We start from the raw sequence: 21,044 nt of genomic DNA on the forward strand, positions 1-21,044 counted from the left end.
GACAGAAATGAAAGAACATTTCGTAAGCATTTTTCAAAAATGTTGTAATTTATGAAAGTTCGAACCTGGTCACTTATAAATGTTACCGGACGTGCAACGTCAAATACTATTGGAAGGTGATCACTGCTTGTCGAACAATCAATAGCCGACCAAGAAGTTACGGAGAGACTCGGGCCAGAGAATGTAAGATCTAGTGAAGAGTAAGATCGGCCTCTAACAAACGTAATAGATCCAGAGTTTGCACGCGTGAGTCGAGTGTCCAACGACCAGTTCCACAATCGGGTGCCGCACAAATCTGTTCTTAAACCCCATGAGATATGGTGAGAATTGAAATCACCTGAGATTACAATGTCACGTCCACAAGAGTTAATAACACTATCCAGTGTGCTAGTGTCCTGTACGCCAGATGGAAAATATGCATTAACTACGGTAAAAGGACAACATCCCGGGAGAACCAGTTCTATCGCTAGGATTTCACACTCTGGAGTACAAACTTGAAATGAAATTTTAGCCTTATGGCAAAATTTAGATGAGATAAGTGTAAGTAATCCACCACCTCTTGTAGAACGGTCTAATCGGAATGACCTGTAGAACTTCAGTTGAAAAGATTTCTCAGGATTTAGCCACGTTTCTTGTAATATAATTAAATCAGGTTTAAATTGAGAAGTTAAACAAGTTAAATCTACTGATGCCGAATATAAAAAGCGGCAGTTCCACTGAAGCACATTTAGTGATCCTATGTTTTGGAAAGTGCCGCAGTCGAAACTTCCTTCTGTAGAATGTTATCCTTTAGCACAACACTGGACTGACGTTTCTTAGCTTTTGAGTGAGGACCGGGGGAGGAGTCTTCACTAATAGAAGACATGATTTTTTTATATGCTCGAGCATTGTGTTCTACCTCTGTCATCTCCAAATCTGTATTAATCAGATTGCAAGTTGTAGGGCCCGCGGAAGAGGGAGTTGAAAGTCCAATATCATTATTGCAAGGACTGGCGTCTGATCTTTCATGGTTAGTTTGGTGCTCAGGATCAACTGTTTGCGTTGGTACAGGAGCTGGGCAGGTAGTTTGCATCAAATGAGATAAGTGACTAGAAACGGCTTGTGAGATACATTCACCAAGGCTCATTGCCAACCTTTCCATAGCTTTAGTAACTGCCTTTTCCACAGTGGCCTCTATAGTTGCAGTAAGTGATCGGTCCGTGGTAAGATTTTGTCGGCCTATTGTCCCCGCATAGCCAGATGCCCTTTCTTTTACAATGTTTATGGCCTCCATCCTAGAGCAGCGTCGACGATCAATCATTTCAAACACCTGTAATTCTTGAGCCCTAACAGAACAGTTTAAATAATTGGCTGGATGATTTCCATCACAGACAGCATCGCTCTTCTTGGGCATTACAATCACTTTGAGCGTGTTCTCCCCCACATGCGCAACAACGCTGTCTTTATTTACACCCTGCCATACTATGGCCGTATCTCCAGCAATTGCGGCACTGAATCGGACGCGACGCCAGGGGTTCAACTCTGAACACAAGGGGCCACACCTTTAGCTCTGACGGGCAGGAAGTTCCAGCAAAAGTTGCTATCACTGCTTCTGTTGGGACCCGCTTATTGTCTACCACTCGATTGCATCGGTAAACAGCGATTACTCCAGTGCCAGACAATCTCTCAAGTGTTTCAGTGGGAGAATGATCAGGATCGACACCTCTGACTATTCCCTTAGTGCAGGCGAGGTGAGCAGGGATGAAGGCACTCACCGGTAATGACGCGAATGATGAGCACTTTAGCAAATCCGCGACACAGGACTGGTCTGGCGATCGACACGCGATACCTCTGCGGCCGAACTGCCTCACTTCCGTGATGGTCTGGTATGAAGAGGTAGCAACTTGCAGAGATTTCTGGATCGCATGGGGGTTGGTCAGACGTATAAAGCCTCCATTTGAAGGAACCAGAGCCACCGGGATGTTGCTCACACCACTGCGGATGAACAAATCTAGAGGTAATTCACTCGTTGGAATAGAGGCCGCCCATGGGGGAAAACCCCTGCCTGGGGAGTTTATGGACATCAGACTAGGATGAAGGTGGCGTTAGAATTAGTGAGAGCTCAATAAATAAGATTAGCAAAGCCTAATATCACCCAAAACCTGGCCAAGTGACAGAAGCCGCAGCGAGCGAGCAGGAACGGCAGGAACCTCGAGCCACAATGAGGCTGCACTGAGGAGGAAGAAGACAACGTGGGCCCGCTTGATATAGCGTCGCCATTTTGACCTTCCGTTAGCTTCCCTGTAAATATATTGTATGTAGTATTGGGCTCCAGCTACACGTCACATTATTTCGGTGGAGGTGGACGTTCCCCGTACCCGTCATGGAGCTTCGCAGCGGTCGCAACGGCGACAGTGCAACTTCGGCTCCTGCTGGCGGCACTTCATCTACGCAACCGTCTCCGCCTGCAGCCCCGACCTACGTCCCCGTTTCCCCCCCCCCCCCCTCGGGATCCTGGTGTTTTCAATGGAGTCGGCAGTCCTGATGTTGACGACTGGCTCCGCTTATACGGCCGTGTCAGCACCAGTCACAGGTGGGTCCGACTATTATGCTTGCCAACGTTCTTTTCTACCTCGATGGAGCTCCATTTGCATGCTTCTAGACTCACGAAGAGGAGATCTCGAGCTGGGATCTCTTCAAAGAGAAGCTCCGCGACCTTTTTGGCAATCCGTTCGGTCGCCAAGTCAATGCCAAAAAAGCCCTTGCCACTTGTGTACAGACGTCGACCGAGTCCTACGTGTCGTTCATTCTCGACATCTTGGCGCTTTGTGCCAACGCTGACCCGACCATGTCTGAGGACGATAAGGTTAATCACGTCCTCAAAGGCATTGCTGACGACGCCTTGAATTTACTGGTGTTTACGTACGTCACCAGCATCGATGCGCTCCTCAAGGAGTGCCGCCGTCTTGAGCATGCTAAAAGCCGCCGGGTATCCCAGCACATCGCGCGACTTCCCAACACAGCTGCTACGTCATCCTGTGACGGCCTCTTCCACCAGCGGTCGCGATATGACAACTTGACCCGCATCAGTCGTCATGAGGAAAAGCGGCACAACCGGCGGCCCCTTCATTCCCGTCACCTGATCATTCTCCGGTGACAATCTCCTTGATCCAGGCCGTCGTCCGTCAAGAGTTGTCCAACGTCGGTCTGCAATCCATTCGTTCCATACGCTCGGAACCTCTTTCTCCACGCACGTCCCCACCGCGCTTTTCTTACTGCCCTTACGAACAGCGCAACCCCTCCGAATGGCGAACGGTTTACGACAAGCCGATCTGTTTTAATTGCCGATGCATTGGACATGTCGCTCGCCGCTGCCGCAGCCGCTGGACTTCTCCGATGCGCTATTCTCCTGATTACCACCCTCGCCCCTCTAGCGCGTCCTTTTCCTTCGCCCCTTCTATGCCTGCTCCATCATCTGACCCTGCGGCACTTTTGACACGACCCCGCTACTCCCGCTCGCCTTCTCCCTCCCGTCGTCAATCTTGTTCGCCTCCGTCACGCCGTGCTCCTTCTCCGACCTACCCGCTGCACCCCCGACCGGAAAACTAGACAGTGCAGCTTCTGGAGGTGAAGCTGCAAAGACGACATTGGCACGAAATCCTCGCTTCACCTTACCCACGAACAAGAATCTTTTGGACGTTCTCGTCGACAATGTTCCTGTGTGCGCGTTGATTGACACTGGGGCGCATGTGTCCATTATGAGTGCTGCTCTTCGCCGTCGGCTCAAGAAAGTTCTGACGCCCGCCCCGAACCGATTTGTACAAGTCGCCGACGGAGGGACTGTCGCTATTGTTGGCATGTGCTCTGCCCAACTCACCATTGCTGAGAGACAAACCGTCGTTCTCTTAACCGTCATCGAGCATTGCCCTCACGAACTCATTCTCGGTCTGGATTTCCTTGCCAATCATTCTGCCCTCATTGACTGTTCGGCCGGCTCACTTCGCCTTGACTTGCCCCTTCTTGCCTACCATGTGGGCCCGCTTCCGAGCCGTTTGAGCTGCATGGATTTTATTCGCCTACTGCCTCAATCTGTGACACACGTCGACTTGTTGTCCTCACCAGCTGTACCTTATGGTAATTACGTGGTCGCACATATTCCGGCAGTTATATTTACACATGGTGTTACCGTGCCGCACACTGTGCTGACAATTACTGGCAACCGCACCTGCCTTCCCCTTGTCGATTTCGCGCTAACCGCGCAAGTTCGGCCTCAGGGGATTTCATTGGCTGTAATTAGCGCTTTGCAGGATGATGAGATCGAGCCATTCACAGTGGAAGATCGTCACAGCTCAGCCCATACCCTGACGTCATCGCACGGTGCTGACGTCGACATTGAGAAGATGGTTTCCTCTGACCTTACACCTGTTCAAGCTGAAGCTCTTTGCCGCGTTCTTGAAGGCTATCGCGATATTTTTGACTTTGACAATCGACCCTTAAGTCAAACGTCCGTCGTGACCCATCGCATAAACACTGGCGATGCGAACCCTATTCACCAACGTCCATATCGTTTTTCTGCGTCCGAACGAGCTGCTATTCAACAGGAAGTGAAAAAGATGCTTGCAAAGAACATGATCGAGCCTTCCTGTAGTCCCTGGGCTTCTCCCGTCGTACTTGTCAAAAAGAAGGATGGCACGTGGCGTTTTTGTGTAGATTATCACCACCTGATCAAAATCACAAAACAGGACGTGTACCCTTTGCCACGTATTGATGACGCTCTAGACAGCTTGTACTGTGCCACCTATTTTTCTTCTATCGACTTACGGTGCGGCTACTGGCAGATATCCGTCGATGACATGGACCGAGAGAAGACTGCATTTATTACCCCTGACGGCCTTTATCAGTTCAAGGTGATGCCTTTCGGTCTCTGTAACGCACCCGCCACCTTCGAACGAATGATGGACTCTTTGCTTCAGGGGTTCAAGTAGTCCACCTGTTTGTGCTATATGGACGACGTCATCGTTTATTCGCCCACATTTGACACGCATCTAGACCGTCTTTCAGCGATTCTTGACGTGTTTCGCCGCACCGGTCTCCAGTTGAACTCGTCAAAATGTCACTTCTCTCGCCGCCAAATCACCGTCCTTGAACACCTCGTGGACGCCAGAGGCGTGCGACCTGATCTGGACAAAATTCTCACCGTTACGAACTTTCCTGTTCCGAAGTCTACCAAGGACGTTCGTAGTTTTGTAGGGCTGTGCTCTTATTTCCAACGCTTTGTGAAGGATTTTGCGACTATCGCACGTCCCCTTACCGACCTCTTGAAGAAAAAAATTACCGACGATTACGTTACTTCCTAATGCGAAATTTGAGCGCAGCAAATAAGCTGTTTCACCTTTTCGATAGATTGAGGCAAAGAAATCGGGCAACACATGTATGCGCTATCACAGAATTTTTTTTTATTTTTCACACGTATTCCTTTAACAAAGACTCCACTAACAGTTCTTGACAGTCATGAAGGAAGCTTTGTGGTCGGAGAAATAGACTGATATATGTTCGACTTGGTACACCAATGCTTGATTCTCAAAGACGAGATCTATACAACTGCCTCGCGAGGTTGTCACAGCCGTGGGACGCGTTACGAGCGAGAGGAACGGGATGTTCTCCCGCATAAGTGTTAGGAAATTGCTGTTTGTCTTTATGTCAACATTAAAGTCCCATCGGTCGTCTCGCTCATGGCTCAGAAAGAACTGGCAGATAATTTCGCAGTGGCGAACGGCAGCGGCAATTTCGGCTCGGGCGGTGCACATATACAGATCCGCCGCCACCGATCTGGCTCTCTGATTGCCACCGCACAGGGCGAACGGCAGCGGCAATTTCGGCTCGGGCGGTGCACATATACAGATCCGCCGCCACCGATCTGGCTGTCTGATTGCCACCGCACAGGGGTTGCATTGGAGGAGGAGCGAAGAAAGGAATTAAGTTCGAGCCGGCGCTTTGACAACCGGAGACTCGCAGGAAGAGGGGGGAGGGGGGCGGCGTGTACACCCAGCGGCAAACGATGGGGGCAGAAGCGCGCGCAGCAAGCGGACAACACGATAAAGGGAGGAGGGAAGAGATAGCAGCGACTGACTGATGCCGCTGACGCCGATAGTGAGTCAACCCCAGCTGCGGAGTTGGTTTCAGGGACAACGCCGCCGATGCCGACACAAACAATAAGATACCCTCGCTTCCGCAGCGCTAAGAACCAGGTCTAGCCGTGGGAAGGTGGTCACGTATTCGTCGACGTGCCGGGGCCTACGTGAAATAACCGGCGCGTCGGCAACTGAAGAGCACCCTATCCGCCACACAAGAACAGGGGGGGGGACCCTTTCCTCCTCTTTCTGCATGGCGGCGACGGTGTTCTATGCAGTCACGTTATCTTGACTCTCTAGCGGCGTCAGCGGCATCCAGCGGTATCAGTCGGTCGCTGCTAGCGCTGGGGGGATGAAAGGGGGGCGGAGCTGGTTACGAGGCCGACGACAACGCCGACGACGACGCGAAACCCAGGAACGGACGCCAAAGAGCTGCGCTCTAAAACGCCCCGTTTTCTTGGGGACCTCACCATGCCGCATCTTCTTCGCAGCTCACTACTCTCCTTACCACGCCTCCAATTCTGGCCCACTTTGACCCGTCTGCCTCAATGGAAGTTCGAACTGATGCCAGCGGTCACGGCATAGGAGCAGTATTAGCACAACGCCAGCGTGGACATGAGCGCGTTATAGCCTATGGCAGCCGAGTTCTATCACCCGCTGAGCGCAATTATTCAATCTCAGAGCGCGAGTGCCTCGCTCTTGTGTGGGTTGTTGCGAAGTTTCGTCCATACTTGTACGGACGCTCCTTCTGTGTCATCACTGATCACCACGCGTTCTGCTGGCTATCCTCACTCAAGGACCCCACGGGACGACTCGCTCGCTGGGCGTTACGCCTGCAAGAATATGCCTTCTCCGTGGTATATAAGACGGAACGCTTGCACCAGGATGCCGATTGTTTGTCCCGCTACCCCGTGGACGAACCGGCTGACGCGGACGCCATCGCTTGCGTTTTCTCTGTGTCCCAGTTGCTTGAAATCCGAGCAACGCCGTGATCCTTCATTACGAGCCCTCTTCGACCATCTGGAGTCAACGCCTGGCGACGCCTGTCTCCGGATGTGTCTCCTTAAGGAGGGGACATTATACCACCGCAATCTCGATCCACACCGCCTTGACCTTCTGCTCGTAATTCCATCACACCTGCGTTCGACTGTCCTCCAACGACTTCACGACGCTCCCTTGGCTGGACACTTGGCGTCTCGCGCACATACGACCGTGTACGCCGTCGATTCTTTTGGCCTGGTCTCGCCCGCTCCGTGCGGCGCTACGTTGCCGCTTGTGAGCCCTCTCAGCGCCGGAAGCCGCCCTCCACACCTCCAGCTGGTTGTCTCCAGCCGATCGACATCCCACCGGAACCCTGTTTCCGTGTTGGTCTGGACCTTCTTGGACCGTTTCCTCTCTCGGGCTCCGGAAATAAATGGGTCGCCGTCGCTACTGATTATGCTACGTGGTACGCAAACACCAGAGCCCTTCCGACAAGTTGTGCTACTGACGTTGCTGACTTTTTGCTCTATGACATCATTTTAGTGCATGGTGCTCCGCGCCAATTACTCACTGACCGTGGCCGCAGCTTTCTGTCGGCAGTCGTCGAGGACATCCTCCGCTCGTGCTCGACAAAGCACAAGTTGAGCACGTCCTACCACCCACAGACCAACGGCCTCACGGAGCACCTCAACCGGACCATCACCGACATGCTTTCAAAGTACGTTGCGACCGACCACCCCGACTGGGATCTTCATTTACCATATGTGACGTTCGCGTATAATTCATCGCGTCACGACACCGCCGGCTATTCACCATTCTATCTCCTATATGGCCGAGAACCCGCATTGCCCGTGGACACTTTGTTGCCCTCGGCCACACGTTCAACCATTGAATACGCCCGCGACGCGATCGTACACGCCGACCACGCGCGCCAGCTCTCCCGCACGCTTCTCGAGGCCTCACAGGAGCATCACAGACGCCTCTAATTGCCACCATCGCGACGTGCAGTTTACTCCGGGTTCTCTGGTGCTTCTCTGGCCACCCATTCGACGTGTGGGCCTTTCCGAAAAGCTACTGCCCCGCTACACTGGCCCATACCGTGTGGTGCGACAAGTGACCGATGTCACGTATGAAGTGATCCCCGCCGACCTGTCAGCGTCATCGTCGGCTGCAAGTGACATCGTTCACGTGGCGCGACTAAAGCCATACCAGACACTATTCACCGCGGATGTGTAGATTAAGCACCGGGACGGTGCTTCTACCGCCGCGGGTGATGCTACGGAACAGCCGCCACAATGAGGCTGCACTGAGGAGGAAGAAGACGACGTGGCCCCCCTTGATATAGCATCGCCATTTTGGCCTTCCGTTAGCTTCCCTGTGAATAAATTGTATATAGCATTGGGCTCCAGCTACACGTAACAAGATGAATTCTTGTGCAGTTCTGTCTTGCATGCAACTTCTCGTACCTTTAGCGCATGGTCTAAGCGTTGTGATCTGTAATGAGGTGGCATTATATATTTTTCCCTTTCTATACCAATTGTACCGTAGTATATGGAATGGAAAAGCTACAGTCGCAGTATTCTGCGTCGTACCTTCAAGGTATACCATTTAAATTCTTCCTTAACACTCCTGATGCTGAAACGAACTTTCCATCGACCTGACACGTACCGCACACCTAGATTCTGTACTCTCTCAAGTTTATCAATGTCGCGTACCGTCGGAGGGTCCCACACTACACAGGCGTACTCAAGGACGGACCTGACGTACGTTTTTTACAGCAGCTTTCGTGTAGACGTGCTCAATGCTCTGGAGTTCCTACGAAGAAAACCTAGCATTTTCCCTTCCTTAGCGGGTACATAGTTAACCTGTTTCTGCCATGATAATTCTGGGGTGTACCAACACCCAGGTATTTAAACTGTTTTAATTTAGCGATTAAATTGTTATTTAAAGTGTAAGAGCAATTTATAGAGTTCTTCTTTCGAGTGAATGTCATGTTGACTGTTTTGGTTAGGTTTATCTGCATGCGCCACTTAGTGCACCATTCACTAATTAGATTGAAGTCTTGCTGAATCAGGCTGGCATCATCCATGCTGCTAGTCACCCTACATAACACGCAGTCATCTGCAAACAGCCTTAGCTGTGACGTAAGACCTTCGTCAATATCGTTTATATACAATAAAAAAAAGTTAAGGCCCCAGCACGGAGCCCTGAGGTATACCGGATGTAACCTCTTGCGGGCGCGACTGAACCCCGTTTACAACCACGACCTGCCGGCGCAGGGTAGGATATTCTTTAACCCAAGAGACAACCTGCTGGTGAATTTTATATTTATGCATTTTTTCTATGAGGAATGAATGGGGTAGCGTGTCGAAAGCCTTTCTGAAATCGAGGAAGATACATTCAACTGAAAGCCATATATCCAAAGCAGAAGCAATATCATTTGTGAATTCTAACAACTGTGTAGTACAAGAAAACCCCTTACGAAATACGTGTTGGGTGGACGTAATCACAGAATTAGTATTCAAATCAGCAACAATGCTCGTGAATAGAATATGCTCTAGCATTTTACATGCGATGGGTGTCAAGGATATTGGACGATAGTTTGAAACGTCGCTTCTAGGGCCAGACTTATGAACAGGGACCACAATACCTGTTTTCCAGTCATCAGCCAGGGACGCTTCGAGCAACGACTTGTCAAAAAATAATGTCAAGTACTTGCAAGGTGGTTCAGCGCATGATTTGAACAGGAAGTTGGGTAAGTTATCGGCTCCGCAGGCTTTAGAAGTGTCAAGCCCTCGAAGCAACGATTCGATGCCGCGCATGCTGATTACAACATCATTCATGTCACTTGGTTCGAGCAGCGTTAGCTCGTTCGCAGAAGGCATTGTTGCAGGAGTGAAAACAGAACAGAAGTAGGCGTTGAACCTTTCTGCTTTGTCAGTGTCGTCGTGAACTGTGACATCACCGGACACGAGAGGGGGAATATTTACTACATCCTTTCCGTTCTTTTTCACGTGTCTCCAAGATTCTTTTGGTTTATCTTTTAATCGTGATTGAATAGTTTTCGAATACCTGTCTTTAGCAGTGCGTGTTGCTTCTTTAACTTCTCGAGTTACTTCTTTCAGTATTTCCTCTGTTTCTCTTCATGGTTTCCTGCAAAAGGTGCGATAAATTCTCTGCCTTTTTTTGTGCGAGCTGTCGCAAGCTTTTCGTAAACCAAGGTTTTTTTTTTTACCTGTTCGCGTCGTCAGTACCCCAGATGGGACAAATCGCTCATGCAGTTCCAATATTTTTTGCTTCAATAACCGCCACAACTATTCCACACTCCTACCCTCGGCTTCTGTTTCAAACACTATAAAATAGGTGTCCAACGCTTCATTAATACAATTTAGATCTGCTTTTTTATAATTGTACACTCTTCTGTTAACATGGGTTGTGGTTTTAACATAGGCCAGTGACATCGTCGACACAACAGCCTGGTGGTCACTTATACCAGGACTCACGAGTGTTGAATGCACAAGATTAGGTCGATTCATTAGCAGCAAATCCAGAATATTGTTTCCCCGCGTTGGCGAGAGGACCAGCTGATGCAGGGCCTACAGATTCTCCACATTCATCATTTCTGTATTGCTTACTTCAGTAGCTGTGATAGTATTCGATGTATGCCATTTATTTATCCGGTAAATTGAAGTCTCCCCAATTACCATGGTATCCGTATGCACTCCATCAATTATGCCTTGAAAACAGGTGAGAACGTCTGGTGGAACGATGAAAACTACATACTATAATGATCATACGATTCGGAAGTTCTAGTTTGCACAATATGGCTTCACATATGCCCGCATCCACTTGAATCTGAGAAGACCTACTGCTGTTATCTATGAGTATAAATACACCTCCTCCATGACAATGTCTGTCCTTTCTGTAGCAGGTGTACCCTGTTGGAAATACCCCGTGATCACCAATGTTTGTGTCTAACCAGAATTCTGTGCCAAGAATGAATGAAGGCTTTACTGCAACTGTGAGTGCACAAAATTCGTCTTTTTTATTTTTTATACTCCTACAGTTCAGCAAAAGAACAGTAAGGTTAACAGAGCTAGACTGGCATCGTCACCTCTGTGAGGTTGCCTGCATTATTACATCATTGCAAACAAACTTCTGCACGTTCAAAAGTAGGTAATCATACCTAAGGGTAGCCTTAACGCCGTCCCGCATATGTACCTTTGCATGGTCCCACAAGATCTTTCTTTTCTTTCGTATTGCTTCCGAGAAGTCTTCAGAAATACCAACTGCAGTACCCTTTAAATTTTTGCGCTATTTAGCACGTGCTGTTTTTCTTTAAACGAGGCAAATTTCGCAATAATAGGTCTAGTCTCCCCAGCATGAAAGCGTCCTAACCGGTGACCCCTTCTATTTCAAGAGTGGTAATTCCCAACTTCAAAGAACATATATCCAAGACCTGCTTCTCAGAGTCGACATTGGTCTCGTTAAGCCTGCTTGTCGGGTCATCATCATCATCATCATCATCAGCCTGGTTACGCCCACTGCAGGGCAAAGGCCTCTCCCATACTCCTCCAACTGCCCCGGTCATGTACTAATTGTGGCCATGTTGACCCTCCAAACTTCCTTATCTCATCTGCCCACCTAACTTTCTGTCGCCCTCTGCTACGCTTCCCTCGGAATCCAGTCCGTAACCATTAATGACCATCGGTTATCTTCCCTCCTCATTACATGTCCTGCCCATGCCTATTTCTTTTTCTTGATTTCAACTAAGATGTCATTAACGCGCGTTTGTTCCCTCACCCAATCTGCTCTTTTCTTATCCCTTAACGTTACACCTATCATTCTTCTTTCCATAGCTCGTTGCGTCGTCCTCAATTTAAGTAGAACCCTTTTCGTAAGCCTCCAGGTTTCTGCCCCGTACGTGAGTACTGGTAGGACACAGCTGTTATACACTTTTCTCTTGAGGGATAATGGCAACCTGCTGTTCATGATCTGCGAATGCCTGCCAAACGCACCCCAGCCCATTCTTATTCTTCTGATTATTTCACTCTCATGATCCGGATCAGCAGTCACTACCTGTCCTAAGTAGATGTATTCCCTTACCACTTCCAGTGCCTCGCTACCTATCGTAAACTGCTGTTCCCGTCCGAGACTGTTAAACATTACTTTAGTTTTCTGCAGATTATTTTTTAGTCCCACCCTTCTGCTCTGCCTCTCCAGGTCAGTGAGCATGCATTGCAGTTGGTCCCCTGATTTACTAAGCAAGGCAATATCATCAGCGAAGCGCAAGTTACTAAGGTATTCTCCATTTACTCTTATCCCCAATTCTTCCCAATCCAGGTCTCTGAATACCTCCTGTAAACACGCTGTGAATAGCATTGGAGAGATCGTATCTCCCTGCCTGACGCCTTTGTTTATTGGGATTTTGTTGGTTTCTTTATGGAGGACTACAGTGGCTGTGGAGCCGCTATAGATATCTTTCAGTATTTTTACATACGGCTCGTCTACACCCTGATTCCGCAATGCCTCCATGACTGCTGAGGTTTCGACTGAATCAAACGCTTTCTCGTAATCAATGAAAGCTATATATAATGGTTGGTTATATTCCGCACATTTCTCTATCACCTGATTGATAGTGTGAATATGATCTATTGTTGAGTAGCCTTTACGGAATCCTGCCTGTTCCTTTGGTTGACAGAAGTCTAAGGTGTTCCTGATTCTATTTGCAATTACCTTAGTAAATACTTTGTAGGCAACGGACAGTAAGCTGATCGGTCTATAATTTTTCAAGTCTTTGGCGTCTCCTTTCCTTTGGCTTCCCCTTTCTTGTCGGGTATGCCATGAAAAATTAGATTGCACTTTCTATTACGGTTCTCAAGGTCGTCAACCTTTGACGTTAAAGACCTCATAGCTCGACCCTGAGTCTCGTACTGTTGGGCGCACTCCGTCACGGACGATTTTATGTCATCAAGGTTGGTGAACTTTGCTTCAAAGATTTGATACGACCACCTAGTTCGTCTATAGCGAGCCTGTTTGCAGCCTGTACACATTCAATACTGTTTAGTTTCTCTTTAATCGTGTTCTGGCTGCCAAGAGCTGCTGCAAGGTTGCCTCAGTTGAAGGTCCGGGATTCAGTTCAACGTCCCCACATAATATCAAAAGCAGAAAATAAAACGAGAAGCGGCGAAACAGGCGAAACTGTTTTCTTGAACGGTGTTGCATACATGAGTGCGACAGAAGACAGTGAAACAATCTTTTTTAGGGGGGGGGGGGAACCGGCAAGCTAAACAAGGGAAAAATATAAGAGGATTCCTTATTACTAACCTGCATAAACAGTAGAAACATCGTGAAGTGTACTGTTTCAGCCATGCCGGTTTCACACCCCATCGATGCACTAAAGAGAGCTGCTTTATGAAGCAGACTGATACCGTCCAGCCGGTAATCACTGAAATGGCTGTTGACAAAAATCGCATATACGCCGAAATCCGGATCGTCAGCCGGTGTCATCCCGCTGTCGTCATCAAGTGCCAAGTCGGATTCAAGGGTTGTCGGCGCTCGTAGTCCTTGCGAAGTGGCTCCTCCCAACGCTGGAAGAAATGCCGGTCTTTTCCTAGCACATTGTCGCGTAGAAGAAGCGCCTGCGGCCTGCATAAGCCGTAGAAACATCGTGAAGTGTACTGTTGCAGCCATGTCGGTCCCACGCCCATATGGGAGTGGCCCAGGTTGGGCCACTCCCATCTCACTACCAAATGCAGCTTGAACCCATCCCTGTATCACGCCCCAATTTATGCTGATGCCACTTCCAATTTCAAGTTGGCCACCCCAACCCTTTTTATGAATACCTATGTATTTTTGGCGTTACAGACACGATTTTGCAACCAAATTGCCAGGGTACTCGCCAAAGAATTCTCCGCACTAAAGGCAAATGCACCGAACGAGGGACGACATATGTAGATCCTAAATGCTGATGGCTAGCCATGCTAGCTTTTCTGTAGAGCGACCGGGGCAGACACAGCACGGGACATTTATTCAAATGGTTTTTTACAGCCGCACCTGCGGATTTATACCACTTGGGTGTAGGGAACACATTAACAGTAGCTATAATTCCAGACGCTGCACATCTCTTCCTAGTTGGTGCATTTCTTATTTTCATGAATCTTTAGAAATAACGTTCGGGCAGCGACTCAGCCTAGCAGACCCTTTGTTCCACACGAAAGTTGCATAGGAATGGCACTGGCCACCGGGTGGCATTGTGGCCCAGGTGGACCTGATTTTCTTAGATTGTGCGCCATTAAGGACAGCCGAAAGTCGAAGAAAACGCACCTTCCAGAAGAACGGAATAAGAATCGCCATTTTGTTCTCCCAGGTTCCACGCTACAAAGCACGAAATTTCTTTTTTTTTTTGCGTAATACAAAGTCATGCGCAAGCTTCTAGTTAAGATGTACAATGCATAAAATCTTCATAAAAGCCATGACTTAATAAATAAACACGGCACTGCTACGTTTTAGGAAGGAAAAATAGAAAACATAATATTTCAAGAGCACCACTGGAAAACCAGAACCGAAAGCAAATCTTGGGTTTTGTGTTTCTGCCATCTAGTGACAGACTATAAAACTAGGTCCTAGGCGGCTTAAAAAGAAAGTGCGAAGTGGTAATCGAACCGCGGCCAACGTGACGCGGGACTACAGGTGCGCGCGATTCTACCGCTCGGCCACGGCGTCCGAGGCTTCGCCGATTGGTACGCTCATGTTTTTAAAGATACAACGTGAATTTTCGCGGCAGTGTTACAAAAATCGCTTTTGGGAACAGTGTCACGCCATGCGTGGAGAGTTGAGATAGGCTTCAATCGAAAGCTGAGTCTCCGGACTACATACGCTGCACTGGGTATTACGATAGACGCCGTAGTTTTATCACAGGCATCGTTCTTGCCTCGAAAATCAAGTACAAATTTTCGTCCTTTCCTTAGGCTTCCATTGTTAAATCTTTACCCGTTGTGGGAACAATACTCTTACGTATTATAGCGTGATCACTGCATTTGGCTCGTGTGGATTGTCTTCCAGAACACGTCAGTCACCTGCTTTTTTCAATAATCGACCTGCAGCTTTTGTTATTCGCGAAAAAGCCGATCGTTCCATTGAAAACGCGCTAGCATCGTGCCGGGCCCGGGGCGCTAGTTGGCACGTGTCCGGAAAAGCTGGATATGTTGAAGCACCGCACTTGTCACTTCACGACTTCACGTACAGTTTGAGCTAGCCCCGTGTCAGAACAGGAGTACGCCGATAAGTATGATTCCCCCACTGCGGAACACGCATCGCTCTAGCAATTCGTGTCATCATCATCATCGTCGGCCTGGTTACGCCCACTGCAGGGCAAAGGCCTCTCCCATACTTCTCCAACTACCCCGGTCATGTACTAATTGTGGCCATGTTGTCCCTGCAAACTTCTTAATCTCATCCGCCCACCTAACTTTCTGCCGCCCCCTGCTACGTTTCCCTTCCATTGGAACCCAGTCCGTAACCCTTAATGACCATCGGTTATCTTCCCTCCTCATTACATGTACAGCCCATGCCCTTTTTATACCTTTTGCATGCTCCCTAAGCCGGTCTTTCACACAAAACGCCCCGTCTGTCGAATATAGGATTTCCTGCAGGACAGACAGTTTTGTGTGAAAGACCAGCTTAGGGAGCATGCAAAAGGTATAAAAAATAATGAAGGTGAGCGACTTGTGGATCACTGCAGAGCTTGCACCGTTTGTTTTCCACGGTTCCGCGATGCGAGGATTTTGGGTAGAGGCAGGCATCAGACATCGCGTGAAACATTGGAAGACTTCTACATCAAGAAAGCGGGTCCGAACTGTGTTAGTGATACATCGGTTTTTCTTTACGAGGCTGGGCTGAAGTTTCTATCGCGCCTACTCTGATACGACTTTGTACTCCATGTTGCCTTGTACGCATGCGCGTTGTTTGGAGGGCTATATATGTCGAGTGCTTTCACCCTCATTAAACAGTTGAAGTAGCGCCCGTGGTGTCGTCGTCTTTCTTGTGTGTGTTGTTTTTTGGCGCAAAAACATTTCAGTATGCTATAGCAGCTTACTTTAGGAGACGCTCACATAATGTTTCTCCTGCACAATGTAGTACACAATATGACATGAAATGTGAGAGTGGATCCGCTATATATACCCACTTTAAAATCAAAATATATCTTGCCAAACAGGTGAATTAACAAAAGAATCTACCTTGTTTTCAGAGCCGTACTGGTGTGCATAAGCTTACCCGTGCTCCTGTCCACGACTGCACAAGTGCTTGGCAAGTTTCTCATGACGTCACCAACGTACAATAAAAGCCACGGTAAGGTTCCTGAAAGAAAATGAGCTCCAACGTTTTGAACAGATTGCAGTAGGTTGGTACAAAAATTGTACGAACCCAACGTTTTCCTAGATTATGGAGCTAAATTTGTGGCAGTGGTTCACGCTCCAGAAATAACCCAAGTGCAAAGCAACGCGAAGAGATATAGTCAGTTAATGCTCCATGATTTTCTTCGTGTCACATTCACATCACGTAAAATAAAAAATAATTTGTTGTTGCAGCCATAATCACTTGGTGGCGTCGCGGCGTTATTGTAATCGTCTGTGCTAACTTAATCCAAAGCGACGTGGTAATAACGTCGTTGGGGAATGTGCAGCCCGCGGGGCTTTTTTTTATCGATCTTGCTTCGGCTACGATATGAACATGACTCTCATAACTGTGCACATTTTCCTATTTTATGAGTAACTGGCGCTCCCTGTCGGCTTTACTTATTGCTGATTAGACCTGAAAATAGAAATATTATTGACGTTTACAGGGAAAATGCACACTGCCAAGCAAAAAATTGTAGTACAATACTGCTGTAATTTGTTTTTTACTCCGCTGTGCTGGTATGCAGGCAAAAACCAATTAAAGAGCCTACGAGAGGGTGTTCGACCGATGAATTGTATTGAATCAATTCCACGTTATATTGCTGCGCTAGGAGACATTCATTTTTTTGCTGGCAGCGTTGTCTCCAAACTTTTGTTCGCTACGGTGCATCAAAGTGCATCTTCAGGTGCACATGTTATACATCGTGCGATACTTCTGCTACATTAGCCAAAGGTTCACTTCTTTTGATTTTACTCCGAATGATGGCCAAATTACACTTGACAAAAATATTTCAAACAAACCAATTTGCGCGGGCATTACAATTGCACATGGCAAAAAGCACCACTTAGTTACAAAATGTGCAAGTGTATACCTTTACAGACGCTACCGCTTTTCGAATGCAGTTTTGTGGATCAACGAATATTGTCACGTGGAGTGACGTATGAAGAACACAGCCGCAATACTGTGAAAGACGAAACTTTTATTGAGCGAACCTGTGCCCACAAAAACAGGCTACACTTAAAGAACGGTGACAACGGCGAACACAGTCAGCGATCGTCAAAATCTGACCACGGCTTTTATAGATCAGTCGTCGAATGTTCCAGAGGAACCGCTGGGAACCGCGTGCCTTCTACAAATTCTACAACATTCGCTAGATGATGTCGTCGCGCAGCATTTCGTCTTATAGCCTCGCGTTCTCGCGTCGAAACTCGGTAAGGGCTCTGGCTGAGTGGTCGAGCGCACTCTTCGGTTAGTATGCGATGCTTTGCGGCTGGTGTTTGTCGAATTCTTGATGACATCGAAAAACAGTCTTTGTATCGTCGAAGCAGACTTCTGAGCTGTTGCTGCTTAATCACGGGGAGACTTGGATTTATGTCGAAGTCTGGCTCGGGAACTACGGTCGTCGGGGTAGATGCGGCAGAATCGTAGAGGACAAACGCATTGCCGGTCACCAGAATTTCCTCGATGTATGCGATCGTCATGCCCTTGTTGATGTGCTTGAACTCCTGGCTGAAGTCTGTCGCGAACACTTTCGTGTTTTCTCCGCGCAGTCGAGCGATCCCTCTTGCGACGCAAATTTCACGGTCGAGCAGTGGACGTTTTTCGCCTTCAATGACGCCTTCTACGTCAGCGGGTGTTTCGACGCGACCGAAATAACAATGCTGCAGCGAGGCGGGATGCTCACTTGATCTTCGAGCACATTCAAGGCGTGGTGACTACAAGGGCTCTCCGGCAGTATCGCTTGATCTTCCGACAGCATTAGTGACTTCGACTTCAGGTCGATGATTGCGCCGTGTTGGTTCAGGAAGTCCATACCGAGAATGACGTCTCGTGAACACTGTTGGAGGATAACGAAGGTGGCAGGTTAAGTCCGGTCATGAATGGTAATTCTTGCCGTGCAGATTTCAGTCTTCGTTATGAGGTGTCCTCCAGCGGTCCGAATTGACGGGCCTTCACATGCAGTCTTAATTTTCTTCAACTGGGCGCCGATGGGTCCACTCATGACGGAGTAGTCGACTCCTGTGTCTACTAAGGCGGTGACTGCGTGGCCGTCGAGAAGCAGGTGGAGGTCGGTGGTTCTTTGTCTTGCGTTACAGTTAGGCCTTGGCGTCGGATCACGGCTGCATCGCGTTGACCAGTGGGTTGTACGTGGCGTCGTCAGGTGGTCTTTCGTCTGCGTATGCTTTGCTTCCAGACTACGTCGGCACGGCGGGGTGTCCTTATGTCGCCTTCGTAGTCTTCGTAGGCCGCGAAGAATCTTCGTCAGTTCGACGAACAGCAACCGCACCTCCACTGGTTGCTGCTTTTAGTTTTCCGGATATGCGCTCACGGACCGGCCCCGGGCTGGACCAGTGTATGGACGGTGCTGCGGCGACAGGTAGCGACCTGGTGACGGGGTACGGGACCGTCGTTGAGGGCTCCACTGAGTAGCAGCGAGGTAGTCGGCGATGTCACGAGGGCGTTCAGCTTACCTCGGGTGCGCTGCGTCGACGGCGAAGCCTCGCAATCCCAGGTCGCGGTGTTGGCATCGGCGGTACAAATGGCCGGCTTGTCCGCAGTGGTAGCAGAGCGGGCGGTGGTCGGGGGTGCGCCAAATGTCTGTCTTCTTCGCGTAGGTGCACTGGGCTACGGGTGGGCGTGCTGGCGGCGGCGGACAATGGAAATGCGGCATTACAGGGCCCTGGAGCGGTCGCGGAGGGGTACCTTGACGGCGTGCGTCGGCGGCGTAAGTCATCGCTTCTGGCTGGGGCTGCGGTAATTGAGATTGCATCTCAGGAACTCCAAGCAATCGCTGAGCATCATCTTTCACGATGTCAGCGATCGAGGCCACTTGAGGCTGCGATGAAGGCAAGACCTTGCGCAGTTCTTTGCGCACAATGGCCCTGATGGTCTCTTGAATATCACCGGAGCCCAGTTCTTGGATGGCGCACTGAGGCGTGAGCACTTGGCGGTTACATTGCCTAGTGCAGATTTCTAAACTTTTCTCAATCGTCTTTGCCTCTGTCAAGAACTTGGCTACGGTCTCCGGCGGGTTTCGGATCAGTCCGGGGAAAAGTTCTTGCTTTACGCCTCGCATCAAGAAACGCACTTTTTTCTCTTCGCACATTTCCGGGTCAGCGTGCCGGAAAAGACGGGTCATCTCTTCCGTGAAGATGGCGATGGTCTCATTGGGCAGTTTTCCTCGGTTTTCCAGCAGAACTTCGGCACTTTCTTTACGGTCAACGCTCGTGAACGTCCTCAGGAAGTTACTGCGGAACAGGTCTCATTACGTAAGGGTGGACTCCCGGTTCTCGAACCAAGTCCTCGCGGCATCTCTCAAGGAGAAGTACACGTGTCGTAGCTTATCCTCAGATGTCCAGTTGTTGAAGATCGAGGTCCTTTCGAAGGTTTCGAGCCAGGTTTCCGGATCCTCCGACGAAGCTCCACGGAAGGTAGGGAGCTCTCTGGGCTATTGAAATACGATGGGTGGCACTTGGGCTGTCATTGTGGTTGCCTTGGCCACAATCCTCTTGGTATTCTCAGGTACAAGTCCGTGCTCCGGGGGCAGCTGTTGAAGACGGCGGCTTGCTCGATGGTCCGGGACTACGTGGGTGTTCTCTTTGCGGTCCGGGCTTGGATCACGGCTCGTCAGGGGCGTCCAGTACATGAACGAAAAGCACCTCCACCAGGTGTCACGTAGAGGGACGTATGAAGACCACAGTAGCAATACAGTGAAAGACGAAACTTTTATTGGGCGAACCGGGGCGAAACCTTTATTGGACGAACAGTCGGCGACCGTCAAAGTCTGATCAGCGAGTAAAGCGGGTCGGCTTTTATAGATCAGTCGTCGAATGTTCCAGAGTAACCGCTGGGACCCGCGTGCCTTCCACAAAGTTCTACACCATTCGCGTTGCGCATACATGCAATCAGATTACAACAAGGTTCGGCGACAACAGACACCGGATAGAAGCATCGATAACATTCTAGAAACTTCCGATACATGTAAGCGCGTCCTGCGCTGAGCGATAACATTTCTTAGACATTAAAAGCGCTCACCAGTAAAAGATAAACGAGTTCACGTGTCAATATTTAAAGTGATATGAAAGTGGTTTCACCGTAAGTGACTGAAAGATAATAAATGCTGCCTGAATTTATTTTGAAGACCGCGCCCCGTTCTCCATGGCCGTCGTACGACGCCACCAGAATTTCATCGAACAGTGTCACCATCGCAGAAGATGGCGCCCATGACAAGCGATTTGGAACACAATGTGACGTGCAATACTCAGCGCAATATTACGCAGTTATACGACTGGTGCATTCAGGTGCGATGTAAGAAAAGACAAAATGCTAGTGATTGTTACGGAGCTTTTCGAGCTTTAAAGAGTAAAAAAAGCGATAAAGCCTGCTACCACCAGTACTTCTGCATTAGTCAATTCAATACGCACGAACACAGTTTAGGATGCGAACAAGAAATTCGCGTGCCACGAACGAAAACCCCGCGGCTGGAAATTCGCGTCGTTCGCCGGGTGCGCTGTGTTCTTTACCTCTTTGGCAGCTTTGAAATATTGAAATAAT

At 49.0% G+C, this 21,044-nt stretch overlaps 1 protein-coding gene across 1 annotated transcript in view; it reads left to right on the forward strand.

Annotated features, from left to right (window-relative positions):
- LOC126518688 (O-acyltransferase like protein-like) overlaps window positions 1-21,044 on the forward strand; it is a 232,157-nt gene that overhangs the window by 92,700 nt on the left and 118,413 nt on the right. Inside the window, exon 5 of the mRNA XM_055064923.2 lies at window positions 16,342-16,459. Within this exon, the coding sequence (XP_054920898.1) occupies window positions 16,342-16,459 (118 nt within the window). The remainder of the gene's footprint in view (window positions 1-16,341; window positions 16,460-21,044) is intronic.

The sequence above is a fragment of the Dermacentor andersoni genome, chromosome 1, assembly GCF_023375885.2.
Source record: "Dermacentor andersoni chromosome 1, qqDerAnde1_hic_scaffold, whole genome shotgun sequence".
In the NCBI taxonomy this organism is placed as follows: domain Eukaryota; kingdom Metazoa; phylum Arthropoda; class Arachnida; order Ixodida; family Ixodidae; genus Dermacentor; species Dermacentor andersoni.